The 22462-nt window shown below is 44.1% G+C and overlaps 3 protein-coding genes across 4 annotated transcripts in view; 2 read left to right on the top strand and 1 right to left on the bottom strand.

The window, feature by feature from the left end:
- RYR3 (ryanodine receptor 3) overlaps positions 1-20480 on the top strand; it is a 407410-nt gene extending 386930 nt beyond the window's left edge. For both annotated transcript variants that reach the window (XM_030930996.1, XM_030930995.1), the window contains 11 exons: positions 2779-2909; positions 7514-7556; positions 7986-8113; positions 8859-8919; positions 9227-9373; positions 12085-12219; positions 13906-14062; positions 14712-14776; positions 15156-15256; positions 18584-18635; positions 19522-20480. In XM_030930996.1, coding sequence (XP_030786856.1) covers positions 2779-2909; positions 7514-7556; positions 7986-8113; positions 8859-8919; positions 9227-9373; positions 12085-12219; positions 13906-14062; positions 14712-14776; positions 15156-15256; positions 18584-18635; positions 19522-19617 — 1116 coding nt within the window. In that variant the 3' untranslated portion in view covers positions 19618-20480. The remainder of the gene's footprint in view (positions 1-2778; positions 2910-7513; positions 7557-7985; positions 8114-8858; positions 8920-9226; positions 9374-12084; positions 12220-13905; positions 14063-14711; positions 14777-15155; positions 15257-18583; positions 18636-19521) is intronic.
- Positions 755-946, top strand: LOC115897625 (cytochrome c oxidase subunit 7C, mitochondrial-like). Its single transcript, XM_030931000.1, has one exon. The coding sequence runs from the start codon at positions 755-757 to the stop codon at positions 944-946; it is 192 nt and encodes a 63-aa protein (XP_030786860.1).
- Positions 20481-20602: 122 nt separating the features above from the next.
- AVEN (apoptosis and caspase activation inhibitor) overlaps positions 20603-22462 on the bottom strand; it is a 186344-nt gene continuing 184484 nt past the window's right edge. Inside the window, exons 5-6 of the mRNA XM_030930998.1 lie at positions 21863-22223; positions 20603-21101 (exon numbers count right to left, since the gene is read on the bottom strand). Coding sequence (XP_030786858.1) covers positions 20986-21101; positions 21863-22223 — 477 coding nt within the window. The 3' untranslated portion in view covers positions 20603-20985. The remainder of the gene's footprint in view (positions 21102-21862; positions 22224-22462) is intronic.

Genomic DNA, 22462 nt, shown 5'->3' with positions numbered 1-22462 from the left:
TGATGGCTTGGGTTTCCAAAAAGAGCTTGGAGGTGGAAGCTGCTAAGCCTTCCTGAGTCTTAGGCCCAGAACTGGCACAGTGTCATTTCCATTGCATTCTGTGGTTTAAGGCAAGTCACGTGGCCATCCCAGATTCACTGCTGCATGGTAGAGGGGAGAGGCGCTACACAAAGGCATGAATTCCAGGAGGCATGGTTCCTTGGGGCCATATTCAGAACCACTACAGTTATGTCAATCTTCAGTCATTCAGTTTTTGGTGTCCCAAGTCCAGTTCTAGTTCTGCTACATCGTAATTGTGTTTTTCTCACTGCTTTTCTCATTACATTTTTTCTTCCTTCTCTTGAGTAGGAAGTCTCCTTAAGTACAGCAAGCCATCTTCCTCCTGGACTGGGAAGAGTCCAGGAAGTATTTTCCTATATCGTGGTCCTGTCTTCCCCCAGTGAACTGTAGTGTCCTGTAGGAAGTCCAGCTGCCCTGCCGAAGAGACCTTTGCCCTGGGCTACACTAAGGACTCCATTGCAACTATGAAAGTGCAAATTCTGGAGCCAGGCTGCCTGGGTTGAACTCACAACTCTGCCACTTAAACTCCCAGTCCTCTATCTTCTCACCCGTAAAAATGAGTATTATTATTTTCCCATCTTTCCTTTTGGTCCTTGAGCACGGCGGAACAAGGTCGTGAAAACAAGGTCTTGGTGAGGTGCCGCCATTTCATCCATCCTCGGTCTGCGCCTTTCGCAGAGCTTCCAGCAGCGCTATGTTGGGCCAGAGTGTCCGGAGGTTCACAACCTCTGTGGTCTGTAGGAGCCACTATGAGGAGGGCCCTGGGAAGAATTTGCCATTTTCAGTGGAAAACAAGTGGACTTTACTAGCTAAGATGTGTTTGTACTTTGGATCTGTATTTGCTACACCCTTCCTTCTAGTAAGACCCCAACTGCTTAAAACATAAGGATGTTTCAGTTCATCCATTTAACAGCTATGACGAGCATTTTAAGAGATGCAGCCTCTGGAAATGGATCAAACTCTAACTCATATGGCATACTAGATATGTTTGTCAATAAACTTATGACATGAATGCTTAATGCCTCTTTTTTGAAATAGGGAATGTAATAATTGGCCATTTGCCTGCTTTATTATTTGGGTAACATTCCAGTATTACTCTGTGAGTTAGCTTATTTAATGGTGTTAAACTGAGGTTATATTAAATTTTTGATTCCCAGGTCAGGATTTTATTGGTAATTTATATAATAAAAGAGAAATAAAAATCGATCTTAAAAAAAAAAAGAGTATTGTTGCTAAAGTTGCTGGGGGGATTAAATGTGGTAGTATGTGTAAATGTACTCAGAACACATAGTAAACCCTCAAGCATGTTCGCTGCTGCTCCTTAGTTTGTGATCCTAGAATTCAGCTTATTAGATGGAGTACAGATTATACTGTGACCTGGAGAAAACAAAAAAGAAACACTATTTAGCAAGTAAAGAATGTGGAAGTTCTGCTTATGAGAGTATACAAACTTCTAGAAGATTGAAGGGGAATGTTTGGAATCCCAGAGATGAGCACCCCTCTGCAACTTGATATTGCTGCTGTTCTTCAGAGTCATTCAGAGCACAGCAGGCATTAGGTGGTCGCTGAGCTTTGCCTCACCTCCCACATCATCTGTGCACTAACAGTCATCATCAGGTCCTCACAGTGTGCAGTGGCTGCTAGCCTTGGTCACCTTCCTATCATGAGTTTTTCATGTTATCAGTGTTATTTCATTATTCTAAAGAAACACAGGGCAAGAGGTAACTCTTTACAAATCACTATCTGAATTGCGTTCTTTTGTTTTGGACAAAAGCGATGTGGGGTACATGCATATCATGGGTTTGGAGATGAAGGTGTCAGGGATGTTGCCAGGTAGCCAGTGGCATCTCAGCTGAGATGACGAGATGAGACGCCCTAGCTCTGTCTGAATTAAGCTTTTCTGGCTGGAGGAGCTGTGTCAGTTGTGACTTCTCATTTCCTAGGATTTCAGCAATATCCTCTGGCCTCATTAACTGTCCCATGCTTGGAGTGTGTGTGCACTTAGTGATGGCTGGGGCAAGTGGATTATTTTCCAATCCCTTTCTGGGTTCCCCTTTGGCAGTAGGTCCTTATAGCCATACCACTATGTCTAGTCTAAAATAAAAGTTCCAATTATAAAAAAATGGAGAGTGATAGTAGGAAACAAGTATGCCACTACCTGGAAGGAGCTCTTTACGGACAGAATCTCAGGAAGAAAACTTGAATACAGAAAGACTGAATCCTCTCATTCTAACTATGAAACCATGTTTCGTGAACTCACCTTCAAAGCCAGGAGATAAATATGGCCTTGTACATTAAAGGGAGTTGGAACATTTCATCCTATTCCTGTGGCATCCATCCTGTAGAATGGTTTTTGTCCTTTCTAAATCTTGGTTCACCTCCAGCCGAGGAGTCTTAGGAGTCCTAACTCATTCAGCCCTGGGGCTCATCTAGGCATGGCCTGCACGCTAGCATCGGTCAGGGAGTCTAGTTTGTATGCATATTAGCTATCTAACTGAAAACTTAAAGGGCGACCCAAATTAGATCAGGTTTAAAGAGGTAGGGGTATTTAGCCAAAGAGATTCACTGGGCTTTGATCCCACAACTAGGCGCCCTAATAATTCCACTATAAGGAGATTGCTGCTCTGAAGTTGGAAGGTTAATTTGTGACAAATACCTGGGAGCACGTGCTTTAATCACAAAGCCTGCTCTGAGTAACCATTGTCTTCCCACTCGTAGGTGCCTTTGGTGGTATTCAAAAGGGAAAAAGAAATCGCCAGGAAGCTGGAGTTCGATGGCCTATATATCACCGAACAGCCATCTGAAGATGACATCAAGGGGCAGTGGGACCGCTTGGTGATCAACACACCGTGAGTGTCCCTCTACCTCAACCTAAAAAGGAGATGGAGTCTCTACTGTAAATAGAGTAACGCTTTCCTCCTGGCCTTAAAACTGGTTAATACAAACTTTCTTTGGGTTTCTGGGACTTTTCTCCCTTGCCTCTTCAATAAAGCCACTTCCTGCCTATCAAATACTTATATAGACTTCTATTAGTTTAACAGGGACAGAAGATATTATCGGAAGGTACTGCGTATATTTGATTTAGACCAGACAGTCCAGTACAATATTGCTTAAACTAGTTTTCCGTGTTCGAGTCACACAGTGTTTCCAGGGCTTAAGTGGCCAAGGAGTCTAGAGATCCAGTTGATCAGCTTCAGCTTTTCCATAGCCTTCCATGGCACAGCACTGCTATAACTGTGCCATCTCTTAAGTCTTCTTCTTTTTTTTTTTTTTTTTTTTTTCTTGAGACGGAGTCTCCCTCTGTCACCTAGGCTGGAGTGCAGTGGCACGATCTCAGCTCACTGTAAGCTCTGCCTCCCGGGTTCACGCCATTCGCCTGCCTCAGCCTCCCAAGTAGCTGGGACTACAGGCGCCCGCCACCACGCCCGGCTAATTTTTTTGTATTTTCAGTAGAGATGGGGTTTCACCGTGTTAGCCAGGATTGTCTCGATCTCCTGACCTCGTGATCCGCCCACCTCAGCCTCCCAAAGTGCTGGGATTACAGGCTTGAGCCACCGCGCCTGGCCTGAAGTCTCTTCTTAACCAAATAGCCTGCTTGGTAAGAGACCTCCTCTTAACATAAGATTGAGAGGCACTTACATGGGCAGGTAAATAGAACTGTCTGGTAGGGATGTGAAGACCTGTGGAGGCAAGCCTTCCTTCTTGTAGGCATGCAGCGCTGTGGGGGGAAGAAGGAAGAGCACTGATTGACAGGCAGGCAACACCAAGGCCCTGAAGCTTATTGGTCTGTGAACTTGCACAAGGTAATCAAGCCTTCTTAGCCTTAGTTTCTTCGTCAGTAATAGAGGGACGAGAATATCATCCCGCAGAGGATCAATGAAGGTATGTGGCAAATGTTTGGCACATGCCTGGCACGTGGTAGGCATTAAGCTGTCACTCATTCCCTTTCCCCTAACTATCCAAAACATGGCCATCACCATTAGCAAATGTCACACTCCAATGACAGCTGATTCGCAAAGTAAGTGATACTTTCAAGATAAATTAATGTGGTAAAAGAAAAGAAATAGGGTCAAACAGGTAAACAAAGGTGACTGTGTTGAAACTCAGGTGTGCCAATTAAGCTAGGCATGTTAAGAAACAGCAACCCTGACTCCAGGGAAAGAAAACTGTGTCCTATCCAAAGATGATCAGGCAAACTGAGAAGCAGCTCTGCAAAGGTCCAACTAAGCATATTTCTTCATATTCTCCAGAAAAGGAAGGCTCTTCTCTTAGAAGGGGGAAAATGTGAACGGGCACATCCTTATATCCTAAGCCTGTCCCTGCCTGCGGGTCTCCTGCCAGTCTTCTCACACAAGGAAAAGCACTGTTTCTGATGCTTTGTCATTACATTCCAGAAGTCTTAGACAGTATTAAATCATTTGGTAAGCTTTGTGCAATCATCAGTAATGCTTATGTCTTGTTATACAAGGGGATATGGCCTAAAAGTCCCAGTAAGAAGGCAGGTTAATTTCGGCCGGGCGCAGTGGTTCATGCCTGTAATCCCAGCACCTTGGGAGGCCGAGGCGGGTGGATCACAAGGTCAGAAGTTCGAGACCAGCCTGGCCAACACAGTGAAACCCCGTCTCTACTAAAAATACAAAAAAATCAGCTGGGCGTGGTGGTGGGCGCCTGTAATCCGAGCTACTTGGGAGTCTGAGGCAAGCAGAATCACTTGAACCTGGGAGGTGGAGGTTGCAGTGGGCTGAGATCACACCACTGCACTTCAGCCTGGGCGAAAGAGCAAGACTTAGTCTCAAAAAAAAAAAAAAAGAAGGCAGTTCAATTTCTAGAAATGTATCCTAAGGAGATAATGAGACAAGTACGCTAAAATGTCCCAACAAAGGTATTTGCCAATATTTTTTACTTAGAGTGGCTTAAACGTCCATGAGAAGGAAATGAATGCATCAATAAATAGCTATTTTTTAAAATTTTAGGTAGACCACTGTTTAATTTTTTTCACAATGGCATCATAGTACACGTTCATGTTTTGTAACTTGATTTTTTTCAGTTAACTATATGTCATGGGAGCTTTCTTTTTAAAATTTTTACTTTTATATTGTTAAGCACACATAAATAAGAACATATAAAATGTATATGTACATTTTACAGTATAATTATAAACCAAAAAGGTTAAAAAATAGAGCATTACTGAGAACTTAAAAATCCCCTGTATTATCCTCCCTGATCATATCTTCCCAACCCACAGCTATCTACATTTTTGATGTCCATTAGTGGTTAGTAATATTAATTCTTAAATAATTAGCAATCAGTGATGTTAGTGATATTCATTCTCCTGCTTTATAGTTTTCCCACTTAGGTATTTGTCCCTAAATATATTTTGACTATTTTGAACTTAATATAAATGGAATTATACTATATACATTATACTATCACTTGAATTTTTTTAGCATTATGTTTGGAAACTCACCTGTGTTGATGTATGTAGCTATAGTTTGTTCATTTTCAAAGCTGTAGCATTTTCCATGATGTATATTATCACATTTATCTATTTTCCTGACGGTAAATATTTCAACTTGTTTTCTAAGGTTTCTGGCTTTTATAAACAGTGCTACAGTGAACATTCTTATACCTGATACACAAGTCGAAGAATTTCTCTAGCGTATATACCCAGGAGAGAAATTGCCGAATAGTAGGACATGCAAAATGTTTGTTCCAATTTATACTCCAAACAGTACTATATTAGTTTCTACTTCTCTACTTCTTTGCTGGCACTTACTGGCCAATAATTTCGCTGATCTAGTTAGTGGGTGTATAATGGCATCTCGTTGTACATTTCCCTGATTACTAAATGCGTTGAGCATCTTGTACTTCTTCCCTGAACATTCACGTATAGATGTACTCTTTATTTATTCACTTTCCTTCTGAAGGTCTGTTCTCTATGCCACATTTTAAGGACTAGTAACAAGGAAAAATCTGTTTTCTACCTTCAAGGAGTGTGCGTACCTAGTCAGGGGACGAGAAAGTCCGAATGCTCAGATGAAGGTGAGACCGTGTCTGTGAAAGGGTCATGCCCAGAGCCTGTGGTCCTTGGCCCCTCAGTATCACTTGTGGAATCTTGTGCTTAGAACAAAATACGACCAGGCTGAGTTGTATGTTACAGACCATTTGTATAAATGATTTAAGAGAAAGGCGGTATCAGTGTGGCAGAGAGAGCATGGCTTGATTTTTATTTGTTTTATTTTCCATTTAAATGCAGTGCATAAAATATCAAGTAGCAATGTACAAGGAAGAAAGTCAAAAGACTTATTTTCATCCCCCAGAGATAAAATATTAGCAGTTTACTCTGTAACACCAGCATTTGTTTTTGCTTTCAAGTGGCATTTAAATGTTTAAGACAAAGAAACTGCTTTAACAAACCAAAAACAAGCAAAAAAGAAAAAAATACGGCCACCCTGTTGGGGGAGAGGTGGCTTTTGCTGGGGTCATTCTTCTGAGAGGTCAGTGAATAGTGGGAGGTCTTCATTTCCTTATCACCAACTTGGGTGGTCTCTGGAGAATAGGGAGCTGTTGTGTTCCAGAACCAAAAAGAATGAATCGAATAAAGGGAAACGACAGTAAGAATGCATGCACCAAAGGCCAGAGGCTCCTAGGCTGCAACCCAGCCTTACAAGGAACTCCCACAGGAAGGATTCAGTAAGTCTGGATAGGAACAACATAGTTGCAATGGTTTTTGCCAACATTCCTGAAGATGACAGTTCTTTCTTAACTGTAACAATAAGAAATATTTGCAGTGGAGCTGGTAGAAGCTACAGACAGAAGAAACATCATCTCTCTGGGGATGTTAGGGGATGGTACAGAACCACCTCCAAAAAAGAGGGATCCAACTCCCGGAGGAAAGCAGGCCCTGCGGCATTACGTGGAAATAGAAAATAGAGTAGAAAAGCCCTCAGTTTAAAAAATCCAATGTAAATAAACTAAAGGTGATTCCCAGACTGGAAACTCCATGAAGTTAGGGACTTTGTCTGCACTTTCCACCACATCCCACATCCCGTATCCCCATTATCTACCCCAGCAGCTGACATAAAGTTGTGACTCATTGAATGGAATGCCTGTGTTTTCTGTAGCATTTTGTTTCCGGGTGTGCTGGGATTAGGGAAAGGATTTAGAAACATACATCTGTCTCTGTCATCACAGTTCTTGGCTCCAAATCATAATTCTGAGGCAGAAACTGCCCCGTGGCCTTCTGTTTCAGAAGCCAATACAAAGTAGTGAAACCAGATGTGACTCAGTAGACCTGTGATGACGCTGAACTTCAATCAGATCTTGAATTCTTTGGTGAGCAGGACACAAATCAAAAAGATCCCAGATCCAGGCACCCACGCTGAAAAGTTTCTTGATGTGTTTTCCTTGATGTTAAGAATGAAGAACCAACCTTTTTCGTTTTCTTTTTCAGATCTTTTCCTAATAACTACTGGGACAAGTTTGTAAAGAGAAAGGTATGCCTTGTTAGTGGGGGTGAGCTCCGTGCTCACAAAAAACTGGTTTATGTTTAAGTTCCCCACATACAAACATGAGTAAATGTGATGCTACTTTTATGATAATATCTCAAGAAGAGTAAGTCACAGAAGGGGTTGGATATGAGCATATGTAGGTTTTTGGCTTCATTCATACACTCATCTGCCTTAAACAAGTGAACACAATCCTCATGGTTTTCTGCATAGTAGATGTTGTTTTTTACAGTTATCATTTAATTGTCTTCATTGCTTTCTTCTCTGGCTTTTCTCTTTTTTCTGCGTTTTGAACTATGTCTTAATCTACCCCTTGGAAGACTGCCCACAGGGCAGCAAAGCTCTGAAGAGCCCAGAGCTAGAAAATATTTGGTGGTGGCGTGTGGCCTGAGCTCACTCTGTCATCCTTTGCTTCAGGTGATCAACAAGTATGGAGATCTCTACGGAGCAGAACGCATTGCTGAACTTCTGGGTTTGGACAAAAATGCTCTTGACTTCAGCCCAGTAGAAGAGACCAAAGCAGAGGCGGCTTCTCTGGTGTCATGGTACAAAAGACTTAGGAGTTAAAATCCAAAGCAGCTGAAACAGATCCTTTGTTTTTCCATTCCTCTTCAGTTGCTTGAGGGAGAAATCACAACCATGTCTTTGTTCTCTCAGGCTCTGGGCTGGCTTAGGTGTTGCTTCTAGGTTCTCACGTATTGGGAGAGCACTGCTTTAAAAATTTGAAAACCAACACATTTTTGTGCCCTATAGAGCTGAAAGAGAAAGTCAAATTAAAATTTTCAGGTTGGGCTGGCGCAGCGGCTCACACCTGTCATCCCAGCATTTTGGGAGGCTAAGGTGGGCGGATCACGAGGTCAGGAGTTCGAGACCAGCCTGGCCAACTCAGTGAAACCCCTTTCTCTACTAAGAATACCAAAAAAAATTAGCCGGGCGTGGTGGTGCACACCTGTAGTCCCAGCTACTTGGGAGGCTGAGGCAAGAGAATCGCTTGAACCTGGGAGGCGGAGGCTGCAGTGAGCCGAAATCGCGCCGCTACATTCCAGCCTGGGTGACAAAGCGAGACTCCGTCTCAAAAAAAAAAAAAAAAAAGAAAAAGAAAAAATAATTCAGGCTATGTGATTCAACCATTCTCTTGTCTCATGGGGAACACATACAACTCGATAAAGCTGAGAGCCATATTTAGGTTATTAAACCTGAGAGAAGAAAAAACTTACTTTTTCCCCCTTATTAAGCACTTAACTACCTCTTGACATTTGTAAGTTTTAAAATCACAGTGTTCTTCTCTAGGCTAAGTTCCATAGACATGAAGTACCATATCTGGAAGCTTGGAGTTGTTTTTACTGACAACGTAAGTATTGCACCTGGAGAAACAAAATTCTGTACCCCAGGTTGAGGGATGCCACAGAGAAGCAAGCTATGCAGGATGCTCAGAAAGATTCAGGGATTGCTTATCAAAGACCAAGAGCCTTCTACGTGCTGGGGGAACACTTATACAATGGTTTAAGGTAGATGGGGCCCACTTGGCAGTTCTTGGGCCAGTTCACAGCACCTAAACCCCCTCTATCCTCAGTTTGTCCCCCAAAATCAGAAAAAATGGTTTAATGAGCACATTATGAGGCAAAAATGCTTAAAAAGCTGCTTTCTTCCATTCCCAGTCCTTTCTCTACCTTGCCTGGTATACAACCATGTCAGTCCTGGGCCACTACAATAACTTCTTCTTTGCCGCTCACCTGCTGGATATCGCAATGGGCTTCAAGACACTGAGGACCATTCTGTCATCTGTAACTCACAATGGCAAACAGGTATTGGTTTCTACTGATGCAGAACAGAATGAACCTCTATATGCATAGGGAAAAAAAAACAGGTAGTATACAGTGTATGACAGGAAGGAATGTGTCATGGTGTATAATGTACTTTCCTTGGCCAAACACTTGAACTAATGGTGATTGTTTTTGGAGAACTGTAGCCAATTAAAAATATAACTGCAACCATCATGTAAAAAGCATAAGACCTTGATTCAGTGACCCCTGATATTTAGATCAACCAGGGGGAGGGAGTGAGGTGATGGACACATCAGAATAACCTCGGAGACCTATTTTTCTTTCTTTCTTTTTTTTTTTTTGAGACAGAGTCTCGCTCTATAGCCCAGGCTGGAGTGCAGTGATGGGATCTCGGCTCACTGCAACCTCCGCCTCCCAGGTCCCAGTTCAAGCAATTCTCCTGTCTCAGCCTCCCAAGTAGCTGGGGTTACAGGCACCATGCCACTATGCCCAGCTAATTTTTGTATTTTTAGTTTCATCATGTTGGCCAGGCTGGTCTCGAACTCCTGTTCTCAGGTGATCCACCTGCCTCGGCCTTCCAAAGTGCTGGGTTTACAGGTATGAGCCACCATGCCCGGCTGGAGATCTTTTTAAGGTCTACCCCTTCCTCCATGAATCTGATATATTCCCTGGGGGTTAGCAAGTAGACGTACACAGAAAACTCCCCAGATATTTCTGATATCTGCATCCAATTAAGAACCAATGATTTCAGATACACACATATGTATATGGTTGTTTTATACACAGTACACATTTTATATGGGTGTGTATATCTATTATATAGTTAATACATATTATATAGTTAATATATAATCAAGGAATTGACTCTGACAATATATAGAAGATTAGATATTGATGAGACTGGATATAGCAATGGCTATAACCATGTTAAAATCTTCTAATGGCTCCTCCTTGTGTACAAATTCAAACTGTTTAGCGTTTCATTCCTAAGTACAAGTCAAGATGGAAGTTAAAATGTGCCAAGCTCATGCCCTGTCCCAGCTACTGTGACAGTCTCACAACTACCTGGTAAGGTAGATGTTAGGCTCACTTTACAGATAAGAGAACTGAGGCTCAGAGAGGCAAATGTCTCACCCAAGACCACACAGCTGCTAAGTGGCAGAGCTTAGATTCAACCCCTTTTCTTCCCTGATGCAAAGTTCAATCAAGTTCTTTCTCTTTTTTCGTAAACCAACTGCTTTCTGCGAGGTCTGCTCTCCAAGGTTTGAGTGACTGTTCCTCCCCCGAGTCTGCTGAATACCTTTCCTCTGGTGCTATCTTCACACTTATGCCCACTCCCTTTTGTGTCGCTCCTTGAAGGCAAAGCTCTGATCGTGTTGATATTCGTATCTCCCAGCTCAATGCCTAGTCCTTGAGAGAGGTCAGATGTGCAAGTCCCATGTACCCCTCACTTAAGCCACTGAACTCGCACTCCTAAAGCCTGGAAGTAAGCGTGCCCTAGGACGCCGCAAATGGCCTGGGCAGAATTCTCGGTAATAAAAGGTGTGACTCAGCTCCACCATCGTAATTTTTACAGTGCCTTCAAAGTTGTGATAATTATCCAGTGCATGATTATTTATGAAACAGTATAAGGTAGGGATACCCACCAGTCCAAAGGACCTTTGGTTTGTTTTTGTTTTGAGACGGAGTTCCGCTCTGCCACCAGGCTGAAGTGCAGTGTAGCGATCTCGGCTCACTGCAACCTCCGACTCCCGGGTTCAAGTGATTCTCCTGCCTCAGCCTCCTGAGTAGCTGGGATTACAGGCACCCACCCACCACGCCCAGCTAATTTTTGTATTTTTAGGAGAGATGGGGTGTCGCCATGTTGGCCAGGATGGTCTCGATCTCCTGACCTCATGATTTGCCCACCTCAGCCTCCCAAAGTGCTGGGATTACAGGCGTGATCCAACGTGCCCGGCCTGTGGTTTTTTAAGAAGCAAATTAGAGTAGAAGCTGCATTATGAAGCCTCAGGTAAGAGCTAGCTCTGTATGAACAACAACAAAACACATACACCCTCCTCATAGCACCTTCACTATTCAATACTTAAGTTCCTTTATATTTTACTTATGCCCGATCTAATACCCTATACATTAGTCTGTTTGGGCTGCCAGAACGAAGTACTACAGACTGGTATTTTGTTAAACGACATGTCTTTTCCACAGTTCTGGAGGCGGTTAAGTCCAGTGTCACAGTGCCAGCAGGGTTGGTCTCCTCGGGGGCCTCCACGTGGCTGTGGACAGCCACCCTCTCGCTGCTGCTTCCCCTCACCGTCCCTTCACGTGTGCCTGTGTCTAGCCTCGCTCTCTGTGTCCCCAACTCCTTTTCTTCTAAGGATGCTAGTGAGATTGGCTGTGGGCCCATCTTAACAGCTTCACTCTTTAACTTACTTACCTCTTCGAAGGCTGTATCTCCATCTCCAAATATAGTCCCATTCTGAGGTACTGCAGGCCAGGACTTCTAACACCCCATCATTACTCTTTTCTCCCAGTAAGCCCGCTTCTCTTTACCTGTGGTCCCATCTTTCCTCCTCTGCTCATGGCCTGATAGCTTTCTTAGCCGCCCTCCACCCCTTCCCCATTTCCTCTCCTTGCCGGTCCTCACTGTTCCTCCTTGTTTTCTTAGAGGCTCCTGTGAACCTTTTGAGGTAGAGAAGACCCCACTCCTTTTCCTTTCTCTGTCGTCTCATTCCCAGTTGGTTCTGACGGTGGGTCTCCTGGCCGTGGTGGTGTATCTCTATACTGTGGTGGCTTTCAACTTCTTCCGCAAGTTCTACAACAAAAGTGAAGACGATGACGAGCCTGATATGAAGTGTGACGACATGATGACGGTGAGAGCCCACCCACTGCGGGCCACCCCACCCCCTCACTGGGAAGAAGGGCTGCGTGGGGGTGCTCTGGAGAACTAAGTGAGAGCTGTAGAGTTAGTTACAGATCACAGCAGAGATTTAGAGTAGAAGACAGATGTTTCCTCCGAACAGGAGTGTCCTGGGAAGACAGAAGTGATGGAGGTAGGTTTCATTACCACACATCTGAGCCCCGTGGAAAGGGAAGCACCCTGCACAGTGCGGTCATCAGTCATCTATTTTTTTTCTGGGGTAAAGATGAGACATTATTTTTTGAGACAGAGTTTCGCTCTTGTTGCCCAGGCTGGACTGCACTGGCACCATCTCGGCTCATCACAACCTCCGCCTCCCGGGTTCAAGCAATTCTCCTGCCTCAGCCTCCCTAGTAGCTGGGACTACAGGCAGGCGCCACCATGCTTGGCTAATTTTGTATTTTTTAGTAGAGACGGGGTTTCTCCATGTTGGTCAGGCTGGTCTCGAACTCCCAACCTCAGGTGATCTGCCCACCTCAGCCTCCCAAAGTGCTGGGAGTACAGGTGTGAGCCACCGTGCCTGGCCCAGATGAGACATGATGATGAATGAAACCTGTGTCTAAATTTCATGGGAGTCGAGCTTTGATCGTTGTCTCTCAGAACCGAGAGCAAAGTCCCATGGGCCGGGATTGAGCACTTCATTTCTTTCAGCAAGCCAGTCAGGGGTTCCTTCCGGACAGCCACCATCGGCTGAAGAACAGGACAGCAGCAGGATGAGGTTTGGAGGTGGGGAGGGGGAGTCCTGTCAGGCCAGACCTTTGTGAGAAAAAAGGCACCGCCCAGAGGAAGCCAGCTTGGCTGCAGCAGCATCTCCAGTTTATTTTGACCAGATTTCAAAAAAGAACATGTGTCTCAGGGACAGGGGACAGTGAACTGCCCAGTCCGTGAGCATCTCTGTGAAAGAGGAAACGCTTCTTGACGAAGAACTCTCCGTGTGCTTTCTTGGGCCAAGCACCGTCATGAGACAGCAGCACTAGCCCCTAGAGTACTAGTATGACCAGCACGTCTTCAGGCTGCCCCTCGCTTTTGATTTTCCAGGTTTAAGACAATCCTTTCTCTGTGCATCTAACCCATCCCATCAGGTGGAGAGAGAGAGGGTGCTCTGCTCAGTGAGTCTGGGCCTAGATTGGCTCAAACCGGCAGAACAGGAGGAGCAGAAAGGTCCATTATATTTGACCTTCCTGCTGCAGGAATCCCTGCCCTACCAGGTGTAAGGGGAACAGAGATGAAGAAGAGGGGGCCTTTTTTGCAGTTTATAGCACAGCCTGAAGGCCAGGCTAACAGTCTTAATGAGGAAAAATTAATATCTGGCATAGGCGATACACATCAAGTCTTAAAGATCTTTTAACTTACACCCACCTTAAATGAATTCTGTTCTATCAAATAGTTCAAAACTGTTTTTTTTTTTTTAAATGGGCCTTAAAAATGTAACAACAGTCTTTCCATCTTTGTAGATGTCAGACTGTCCAGAGGGTGCAGTGGACAGCAGCTAGCAGCATGAATACTGGTACCTCTGAAGAGTTCCCCTCTCCTGGCTCAGGGCTGCCACAATCTGACCGAATCATATGAATGATCTGACCATCTTGCTAAAAACAGAACTGTGACTTTTGCCTAAATCTCCATTATTTTTCTTCTTTAGTGTTACCTTTTCCACATGTACGTGGGAGTGAGAGCAGGAGGTGGCATTGGTGACGAGATTGAAGACCCTGCTGGTGATCCTTATGAAATGTATCGCATTGTCTTTGACATTACCTTTTTCTTCTTTGTCATTGTCATCTTGCTGGCCATCATTCAAGGTATGATTGCCAATTATGTTGAGTATGAACAGGTTTTAATCTAGTTATTTTTGCTTTCTTGCATCTATGACTTAACTGGTTTATGAAGAAGTGTGTGAATTCATTTACTTGTTAATTTAGCAAGAGCTAATTTAGCATCTACTATACCTGAGGCCTTGGCTATATATAAAGCCAAAGACACACCCAGGCACAGTTATAAGTTTCATCCATACAGAGGAATCCCTTCCTTCTGTTCCTCTACTCTGAATTATTTCCTCCTCACTTCTGCTTCTGAGATCTCTCCTATGGCTAGTCTAGTCCTCTTCATTTTCCTCACAGAGCAGGAGGTAGGAGCAGAGGAGCTGGACAGTGCAGGGGAGGGGAGGGAAAGAATGGTATTTCAGTCAATAGCTTATCAAGATTGGAGAAAGATGATGAATTTAAGGGAGAAGCAAGTAGCTAACAGCACTACATAGTGTAGAAAGGTGGAGTTAGGAGGAACAATGTGAAATTGTTAGAAACACGAGTATTATTTTTCTAATTTTGCTTTGAGTGGTTCAGCTTGATAATTCACTTTAACAGAACAAAGTAGCTTCTTCCAATCCCTCTATCATTCCTCTACCCCTGAACCACTACACAGATTGCTTTGTCTTTGTATTTAAAATTCCAGGTCTTATTATTGATGCTTTCGGAGAGCTAAGAGACCAGCAGGAACAAGTGCGAGAAGATATGGAGGTAATGTTCCTCTAACTACTAATCCCAGCTCTATTTTAATATCTCCAGAAGCAAATGGATTTTTTAAACAATAGGTTTTACTATTACTTAGGGCCAGTACTAAGCAAGACCACAGTTTGTTTACCGTGCCCTGTGCTCTGCACTCTGCCATACCCCTGCCAGGCGTGCCACTCTGCTGCCTTCTCCACTGTCCCATAATCAGAGGGAGCAGTATCCTCAGCTAACCAGGAGCTAAGTGTGTAGTACCACTGAGTGAGTGACTAACAGCCAAAAGCATGAGAAAGTTTTCATTGTCCCTCAATTCGATAGAATCATGACAGTTTTCTCTCCTGCCTGTATTATGCCTACAAATGCCTTTTCTGCCTGTTGTTTTTCTTAGACCAAATGTTTCATCTGTGGGATTGGCAATGACTACTTTGACACGACCCCTCATGGTTTTGAAACACATACATTACAAGAGCACAACTTAGCCAACTACTTGTGAGTATTCTTGGTTAACAGAACTGATGGGAGTTGTAGCATAAAGAAAGCCAATTATGTCGTATAGTTCAGTCTCTGCTGGAAAAAGAGTAACCAGAACAGAACTTCCAGGAGTCCCCATGAACCTCTACCTTTGTCCATAGACTCTGCCTCTCCCATGTGTGACAGATGTGTGTTGTGGACAATTCCTGCTCCTAGCAAAAGGCCAGCCCCTCAACCTGTGATTGGATTCCATCCAGGACACATACCTCCAGCAATTTCTCTTTCTCTACTGGACGTGACTTCTATCACCATATAAATATGCTTTTTTAAAATCCTAAACAAAGAAAAATCTGTGGCCCCACTTTTACTTCCAACTATAGCCCTACTTCTTTTTCCCTTTCAGCAAAATGGACAGCTGTCCATGCTCACTGTCTTCAGTTTTTCGCTTCTCATTGTCCTGTGAACCTCCTACTGGCAGGCTTTCCTCCCCACCACATCTGAAGACAGGGTCTTATCAAAGGGGCCTGTAACCTGCATGTTTTTAAATTCTGTGGTCAGTTTTCAGGCCTCCTCATGTCTGTCCTTTCTCATTAATAGCTAAGCCCCATGACCTGGGATATTTTTGGGCATGTCTGTTTTCATACTACTTTTTTTTTTGAGACTGTGTCTTGCTCTGTTGCCCAGGTTGGAGTGCAATCTTGGCTCACTGCATCTCCTGCCTCAGCCTGCTGAGGAGCTGGGATTACAGGTGCCCGCCATCACACCCAGCTAATTTTTACATTTTTGTAGAGATGGGAGTTTCCCCATGTTGGCCAGGCTGGTCTTGAACTCCTGACCTCAGGTGATCCGCCTGCCTCAGCCTCCCAGTGCTAGGATTACAGGCGTGAGCCACCACGCCCGGCCCTTTCATACTGCTTTATCCCGGCACCTAGAACTAATGCCTGCCACCCAGTAGGCAACTAATAAATGTTTTACTTCTTCTAAGGTAAAGCATTCACTGAAGAACAAGTTACTTGAACCTACTGGGTACTAGGGACTTCCTATAAAACTTAAAAACTTTTACAGAAGAGTATATAGATCTTATTACCTGATAACTCAGACCCTGTAACTGATCATTTACAAGAAAAAAAATAAAATGCTGGGCTCTGCTTCCTAACCTAGCTCTTCCCCCTTCTCTCTCTCTTTTGTAGCTTAGAGAATCATCTTTCTCCCTTTCTCTTTCAAGATAGGGTCTCACCCTGTTGCCCAGGCTCAAGTGCAGTGGTGTGATCTCGGCTCACTGCAACCTTCACCTCCCAGGCTCAAGCCATCCTCCCGCCTCAGCCTCCTGAGCAGCTGGGACAGGCGTACCACTTATTTAGCACCAGCTTTTTTTGGGGTATTTTTTGGTAGAGATGGGGTTTTGCCATATTCCCCAGGCTGGTCTCGAACTCCTGAGCCCAAGCAGTCCGCCCGCCTTGGCCTCCCAGAGTGCTGGGATTAGAGCTGAGTCCTCATCTTTCTTTAGGATAGAGCACGCCCAGCCTTTGGAGAAGGCATTGTCAGAAGTGACAAAGATATACATTTTTGCTAGGGAATGAGTTTCTTAAGTCAAAAACATGAGTTTTGTTTTTATTTATTGAGACAGTCTCTCTCTGTCGCCCAGGCTGAAGTGCAGTGGCGTCATCTTGGCTCACTGCAGCCTCCACCTCCTGGGTTCAAGTGATTCTCCTGCCTCAGCCTCCCGACTAGCTGGGACTACAGGCAACTGCCACCATGCCGGGCTAACTTTTGTATTTTTAGTAGAGACGGGGTTTCACCATGTTGGCCAGGATGGTCTCAAACTCCTGACCTGATCCACCTGCCTTGGCCTCAGCTTCCCAAAGTGCCGGAATTAGAGGCATGAGCCATCACGCCTGGCCTCAGAAACTTGAGTTTTAAGAAGATAACTTTAATGTGCCCTTCCCTCATGAGTACTGAATCCTCAATTCCCATTAAGAGAGCATATACATCCTAATGGAGGCGAATGAGCCCATGGCCACGTCAGTACCCGCAGATGACAGACCAGTGGAAGGATGCTGTCCTCTGGGTTGGAACCCCTTCTGTGCCTTCCCATGGCACTGCTACACTGGTCTCTGTCCTGTCTCTATCCCCTCTAGGAGCAAGCTTGAGGGGGAAGAACCCAACTTACTCATGTTTGAGCCTCCCACCCAAAATGGTGTTGTCAAGTTGGAGGCGAATGAGCCCATGGCCACGTCAGTACCCGCAGATGACAGACCAGTGGAAGGATGCTGTCCTCTGGGTTGGAACCCCTTCTGTGCCTTCCCATGGCACTGCTACACTGGTCTCTGTCCTGTCTCTATCCCCTCTAGGAGCAAGCTTGAGGGGGAAGAACCCAACTTACTCATATTTAGAACCCAACTTACTCATATTTGAGCCTCCCACCCAAAATGGTGTTGTCAAGTAAATGTGCTGGGCAAGGAATGATGTCCCAAGCCCCTAAGAATCAAACAGGATAAAGAGATGAATCCTGCTTTCTTTCTCAGTAAACAAGAAGGGGAAAGGCAATAAACCTACTTAGAGCTGCTACTGTGGGCCAGGACCTGAAGCTCTAAACACAGTATCGCCCTGACAGAACTCCAGATCTGGGGCTCAGGCTCTCCACCCTCAGAAGGACAGAATTTCTACTCTCTCATCTCGCCAGCCTCGCCGTCCTTTTCCTGAAGGGCACGAGCCTGGTTCCTTTGGAAACTGTCTCTGAGATCATGTAATGTGAGCTGAGAGTTCAGCCCCTGCCCCCTGGGATACTTACGTGTCACAAACTCAAACCTAAGACACGGATCACAAAGCAATTGAAACTACATTGGCCTTCCCCCAGCTATCTATGATAAAAACAAAACTAGACTTCAGGAAGAATCAGAGCAACTCAATGAGATTAAATACTTTCTAACTTTTCCATGACAGATATTCTTGAGACACACACGTCATTTCAGTTCTACATTTTTATGAGATGACAAATGGCCTGTTAAATATTCTATGGTAAGAATTTGGGCTACCATTTGTTTTATTAGAATTTTGTTAACAATAAAATGGTGGCCAAAATGCTACCTTGCAAGTGATCTTAGCTCAAGGTTTAGGGCTGGCAAAAAGCATCTCTCCTCACGTGGCTAATTTCGAGATTCTTGTGTGCTACTATGATGGACACAAATGATGGTGTGTGTCCTTATGCCACAGTTCCCTGATTCTTAAAGTCACTGTAGACAGCGTGGGACCAAACAGCCTTTCTGAGCCCTGATTACAGTTAATCCATGCGAATGAACTTGGGTCTTGACCAGAGTATCTAATACTATCTTTTCCTCGTTCCAGGTTCTTTCTGATGTATTTGATTAATAAAGATGAAACAGAGCACACGGGTCAGGTGAGAAACAAAATGCCTTCAATTAAGAATCATACACCCGTGTTAGATCTCCCTTTGCTAAACCTTGAGACTGCGTAGGGCATAGGCTATCTGAAATAGATAAGATGGCCCCATTAATCAATCCCATGTATGCATTTTTCCATTACCTTTTTGTGACTTAGTAAGAAGCCAAGGTCCTCCTGGTTATCCTTCCCAACAAACACTGACATTTTCAAAACGCTTATAGCTACTGCTTCAGACTAGAAGAGCTGGAGGTGGGGAGAACATTACAGAGAAAAAGACAATGAGGAATGGAGTGGGTGGCTGTAACAAAGCAGAAAAATCGGAGTACAACGGAGTGAGAGACAGCCTAAGAAAGAAAGATAGCGACCTCATGTGTGGGTGACACAGGAGCCTGGAGGTGTGCCCCTGAGAGGATGTGTCAAATTTTGTGACTAAATGTGAAAAAGAAATGTAGAGGTAGAGAACAAGGGAGGAAAACATCAGTTATCAAATTATTCAAATATCAATACCAAACATATCAAATATCTTTCTTTGGCAGAGGTCACTGGTTTCCAGATCTGGATTTAGCTAGCAATGAACGTTCTCTCGTGCATTCCTCCGTCTTCCACCAACGGCGTGGAATCAGCTTATTACTAAATCGTTAAGTATTTTTAGTGGCAAACATTGATTGGTTTCAGTTTTGTTTAGGGCAGAAGGGGATTTTTCTCCTTCCCTGCCAGCGTGTGTCAGGGAGACATGGCTTCTTGCTCCCCAAACAGCAGAATAGAGCAAGAATGAATGTGCAGGTTTGGCCTCATATAAATTCACATCAGAGAGCAAAAACAAACTGGGTTTTAGCTTACTGTGGTTTAGAAATAAGCACCCGTTGTTCACATTATTTCAGGAATCTTATGTCTGGAAGATGTACCAAGAAAGGTGCTGGGATTTCTTCCCAGCCGGTGACTGCTTTCGTAAACAGTATGAAGATCAGCTTGGATAAATCTGAATGAAAGAAGCGCCACAATTCTGGACAGTGAACTTCCCATGAAATAAAGTCCTCCTTTTACAGTTCTGCAACATATCTGAAATGTGACATTTTCTAAATGCCTCCCTTAAAAAAGCTGTTTGCTAAAAAAAAAATCTGTGCTATTTTGAAACTGATTTGGCTTTTTGTGCCTAATGGACATATACTGTGGGAGAGAACCTGTCAAAATGTTTAAGGATGGCGAAGAATCAAGTAATCTCTAGGCAAATGCCTTCAAGTTTTTGTTTGTTGGGATGGGAGCATTAAGGAAAGGGCTAGTGAATTATGAAGTCTCGAATGTGTGTAATACCTGGAATTTTAAACACTTGAATGTCACCATGGTATCCAACTTGTGACTCATAGGGTCTGAACTACAAAAGATAATGTTAACTGCAGTCTAATTAATTTTTTCCCATGGTACTTACTTGCTAGTGACTGTATCCAGAAAAGCTTTAAGCAGTTAAAGAAATAGGGAAAAAACCGACACTTTGTCGACACTGAAATATCGATTAAGTGCCTTAAAACCTCTTTAGATATAGCTATGCAAGTTTTTTATGTTTGTGTTCCAGAAGGACAGTTCCATTCATTAGTTGTGATCTTCTGTCTTCCTTTATGAAACTGCACTTGAAGGTTATTCGTACAAGTTTTTTTAGTAACAGCGATCAACTGCTGTTATTAGAAGAAAAGTACTGTACTGAAAATTCAGAAAAAAATCTCAACCTTATGCCAAAATGGAGTAATGCTTTATGGTCCTTGTAAGTAGTGGAGCTGCTGTGTTTAGGTGAATCTCCTCAAATACAATGAAGTGCCCAGTGCAATAAAGTAATACATACCAACACCTCCATGGTTTGGCCTCTTGGAATGTACCACTTGTGGTTGCTTCTACAACTCCTCTGTGACTGCTGGGCAAGGGGACATGAGACACATTGCCCAGGGCCCCACACAAGAAAGAAAGAAAAACTGGACAGACCAGCATTTGTTTATTTTGGCCAAATGCAAGCCTTGTTTGTTTGCATCTATTCTCTTAATCAGCAGCAGTACCTGCTATGCTGTAAACACTGCAAGGAAGGCGGCTAGAAACAAGGGCCAGAGTATATATCCTGCCCTTGAGGGAATCTATTAGATTACTATTAGATTACTAAGCCAGAAAAACAAATGCAACAAGCTGCTTCAGTGTATTCTTTCAGATGTCAAACACAGAGGTAGGCATTTACTGCTGTGAGCATAATGGAACGCACTAGCTTGGGGCATGCTTGTAAACTGGCTGTGCCTGAAGGACAGCCTTATGCCCACCTGCCCTTGGAAGGCAACCAAGATTTGCTTCAGGCACTTTTTGTCCCCTTTTTAGGAAATCATGCTGTCCAACCAGTCTTCCAGCTCTTCCTCGGTAACATTTCTGGATGTACTTGGTTGCTCAGGTTCCACGTTCTTTTCTTCAGTCACAGATGGTTTTGCGCAAACTGGGGAAATAAAAACAATGTTAACACCCTCAGATGCTTCCCTCAGGTTTGTTCCCAGATATAATCCAGCCCTAGTTACTCCTTTCCTTACGACCAGGGGAAACATTCTCATTATGGTTACTCCCTAAGATGATAGTCATATCTGAACAAATAAAGCCGGGAAGGGGACTCCCTCTTCACCCTGAAGCTGAACTTCACACCTCACTAGTTGTTGCTGTTTAAAGACCAATAGCTCAGTTTTCTTTTTACTATTATTGCAGCTGTCCTGGAAAATTAAAGGATCTCAAATGCAATACATGGATGTGGCAACCCCCGGGCCTCTACATCAGATGGGCCACCTCTCAGAGGACATGCAGAAATTAGAATGTGATGTTCTTTCGTCAAAATGTAAGACTGAAATAGCAAGAAAAAAGTGCGAAGAGGTGGCCTGTCAGTCGAGTAAAAGGTCCACTGCCGAACGGCTGAAGGCTACAGGTATCCTAATGCCTTGTGATAGGCGGAAATTCCATTTGCAGCCCCAGGTTTCTACTGCGGTCAGGCAGGTAGCAGCTTTGGAAGCTCGGTGTGTCAAGTGAGAGGAAGGTTGTCAGAAAGGTCAGCTCAGGGTGAAGCAGAGATGGGAGCACAGAAATAGACGTCAGTGGACAACACTGGATCAATGTCAGACACCGAGAGGGATGTGTGCGGATGTGATGCGGGTGGGGCTGTTCTTGAAAAAACACCAGAATCAAGATTCATGGGGAATAAAATGAAAGCCATACCTTCTTCCTCTTGGACCACCTCCCCATCTTTCTCGGATTTCAGGTCCTGAGATGTCTGATCTGGTAAGATGTTATCTCCCTCTTTTACAGGTGCATCTAAATTAAGCAACAGATCTAGTTCTTCTTCCAAATGGTCTCCTGCTGACTGCAGTGGGGAAGTGGGTTTCTGAGAATCTGTTGAAGGACCCGGTCTTGGGTTGTCTGTGCCCAGCAACACAGGGCAGCCAGCAGCCGCAGATTTCAGCTCAAAGATGGGCCCCTTTCCTCCAGGCCCCAAAGGCCCCTTTAACTGCATCCCTAATCCCTTGCCATCATCAGTTCTCTTTGGTTTCACCTGAGGAAGCTCTAAAGGAACTGTGGCCTGAAAGAGAAGTTTAAAAACTGAGTTAAAAATGTGAGTCTTGCCATCTTGGCTTAAGTAAATACATAGGAGGCTAAAGGAAGCCATCAAACTTGGTGACATAGGAAACTCAATTCAGATAGTTCACGAAGTGGCTCCTTTCCAGGCCCTGGCAGGCACCCTTCCTAACATCTGGGGTCAATGTGGGAGAGCTCACTGAGACATGCCAGCACTGTGCCTCCCACTCTCCCCACCTCGAC

The sequence above is a fragment of the Rhinopithecus roxellana genome, chromosome 5 (assembly GCF_007565055.1).
Source record: "Rhinopithecus roxellana isolate Shanxi Qingling chromosome 5, ASM756505v1, whole genome shotgun sequence".
Lineage (NCBI taxonomy): Eukaryota > Metazoa > Chordata > Mammalia > Primates > Cercopithecidae > Rhinopithecus > Rhinopithecus roxellana.
The sequence above is the reverse complement of the archived record's forward strand: the minus strand, read 5'-3'. Positions and strand labels throughout refer to the sequence as shown.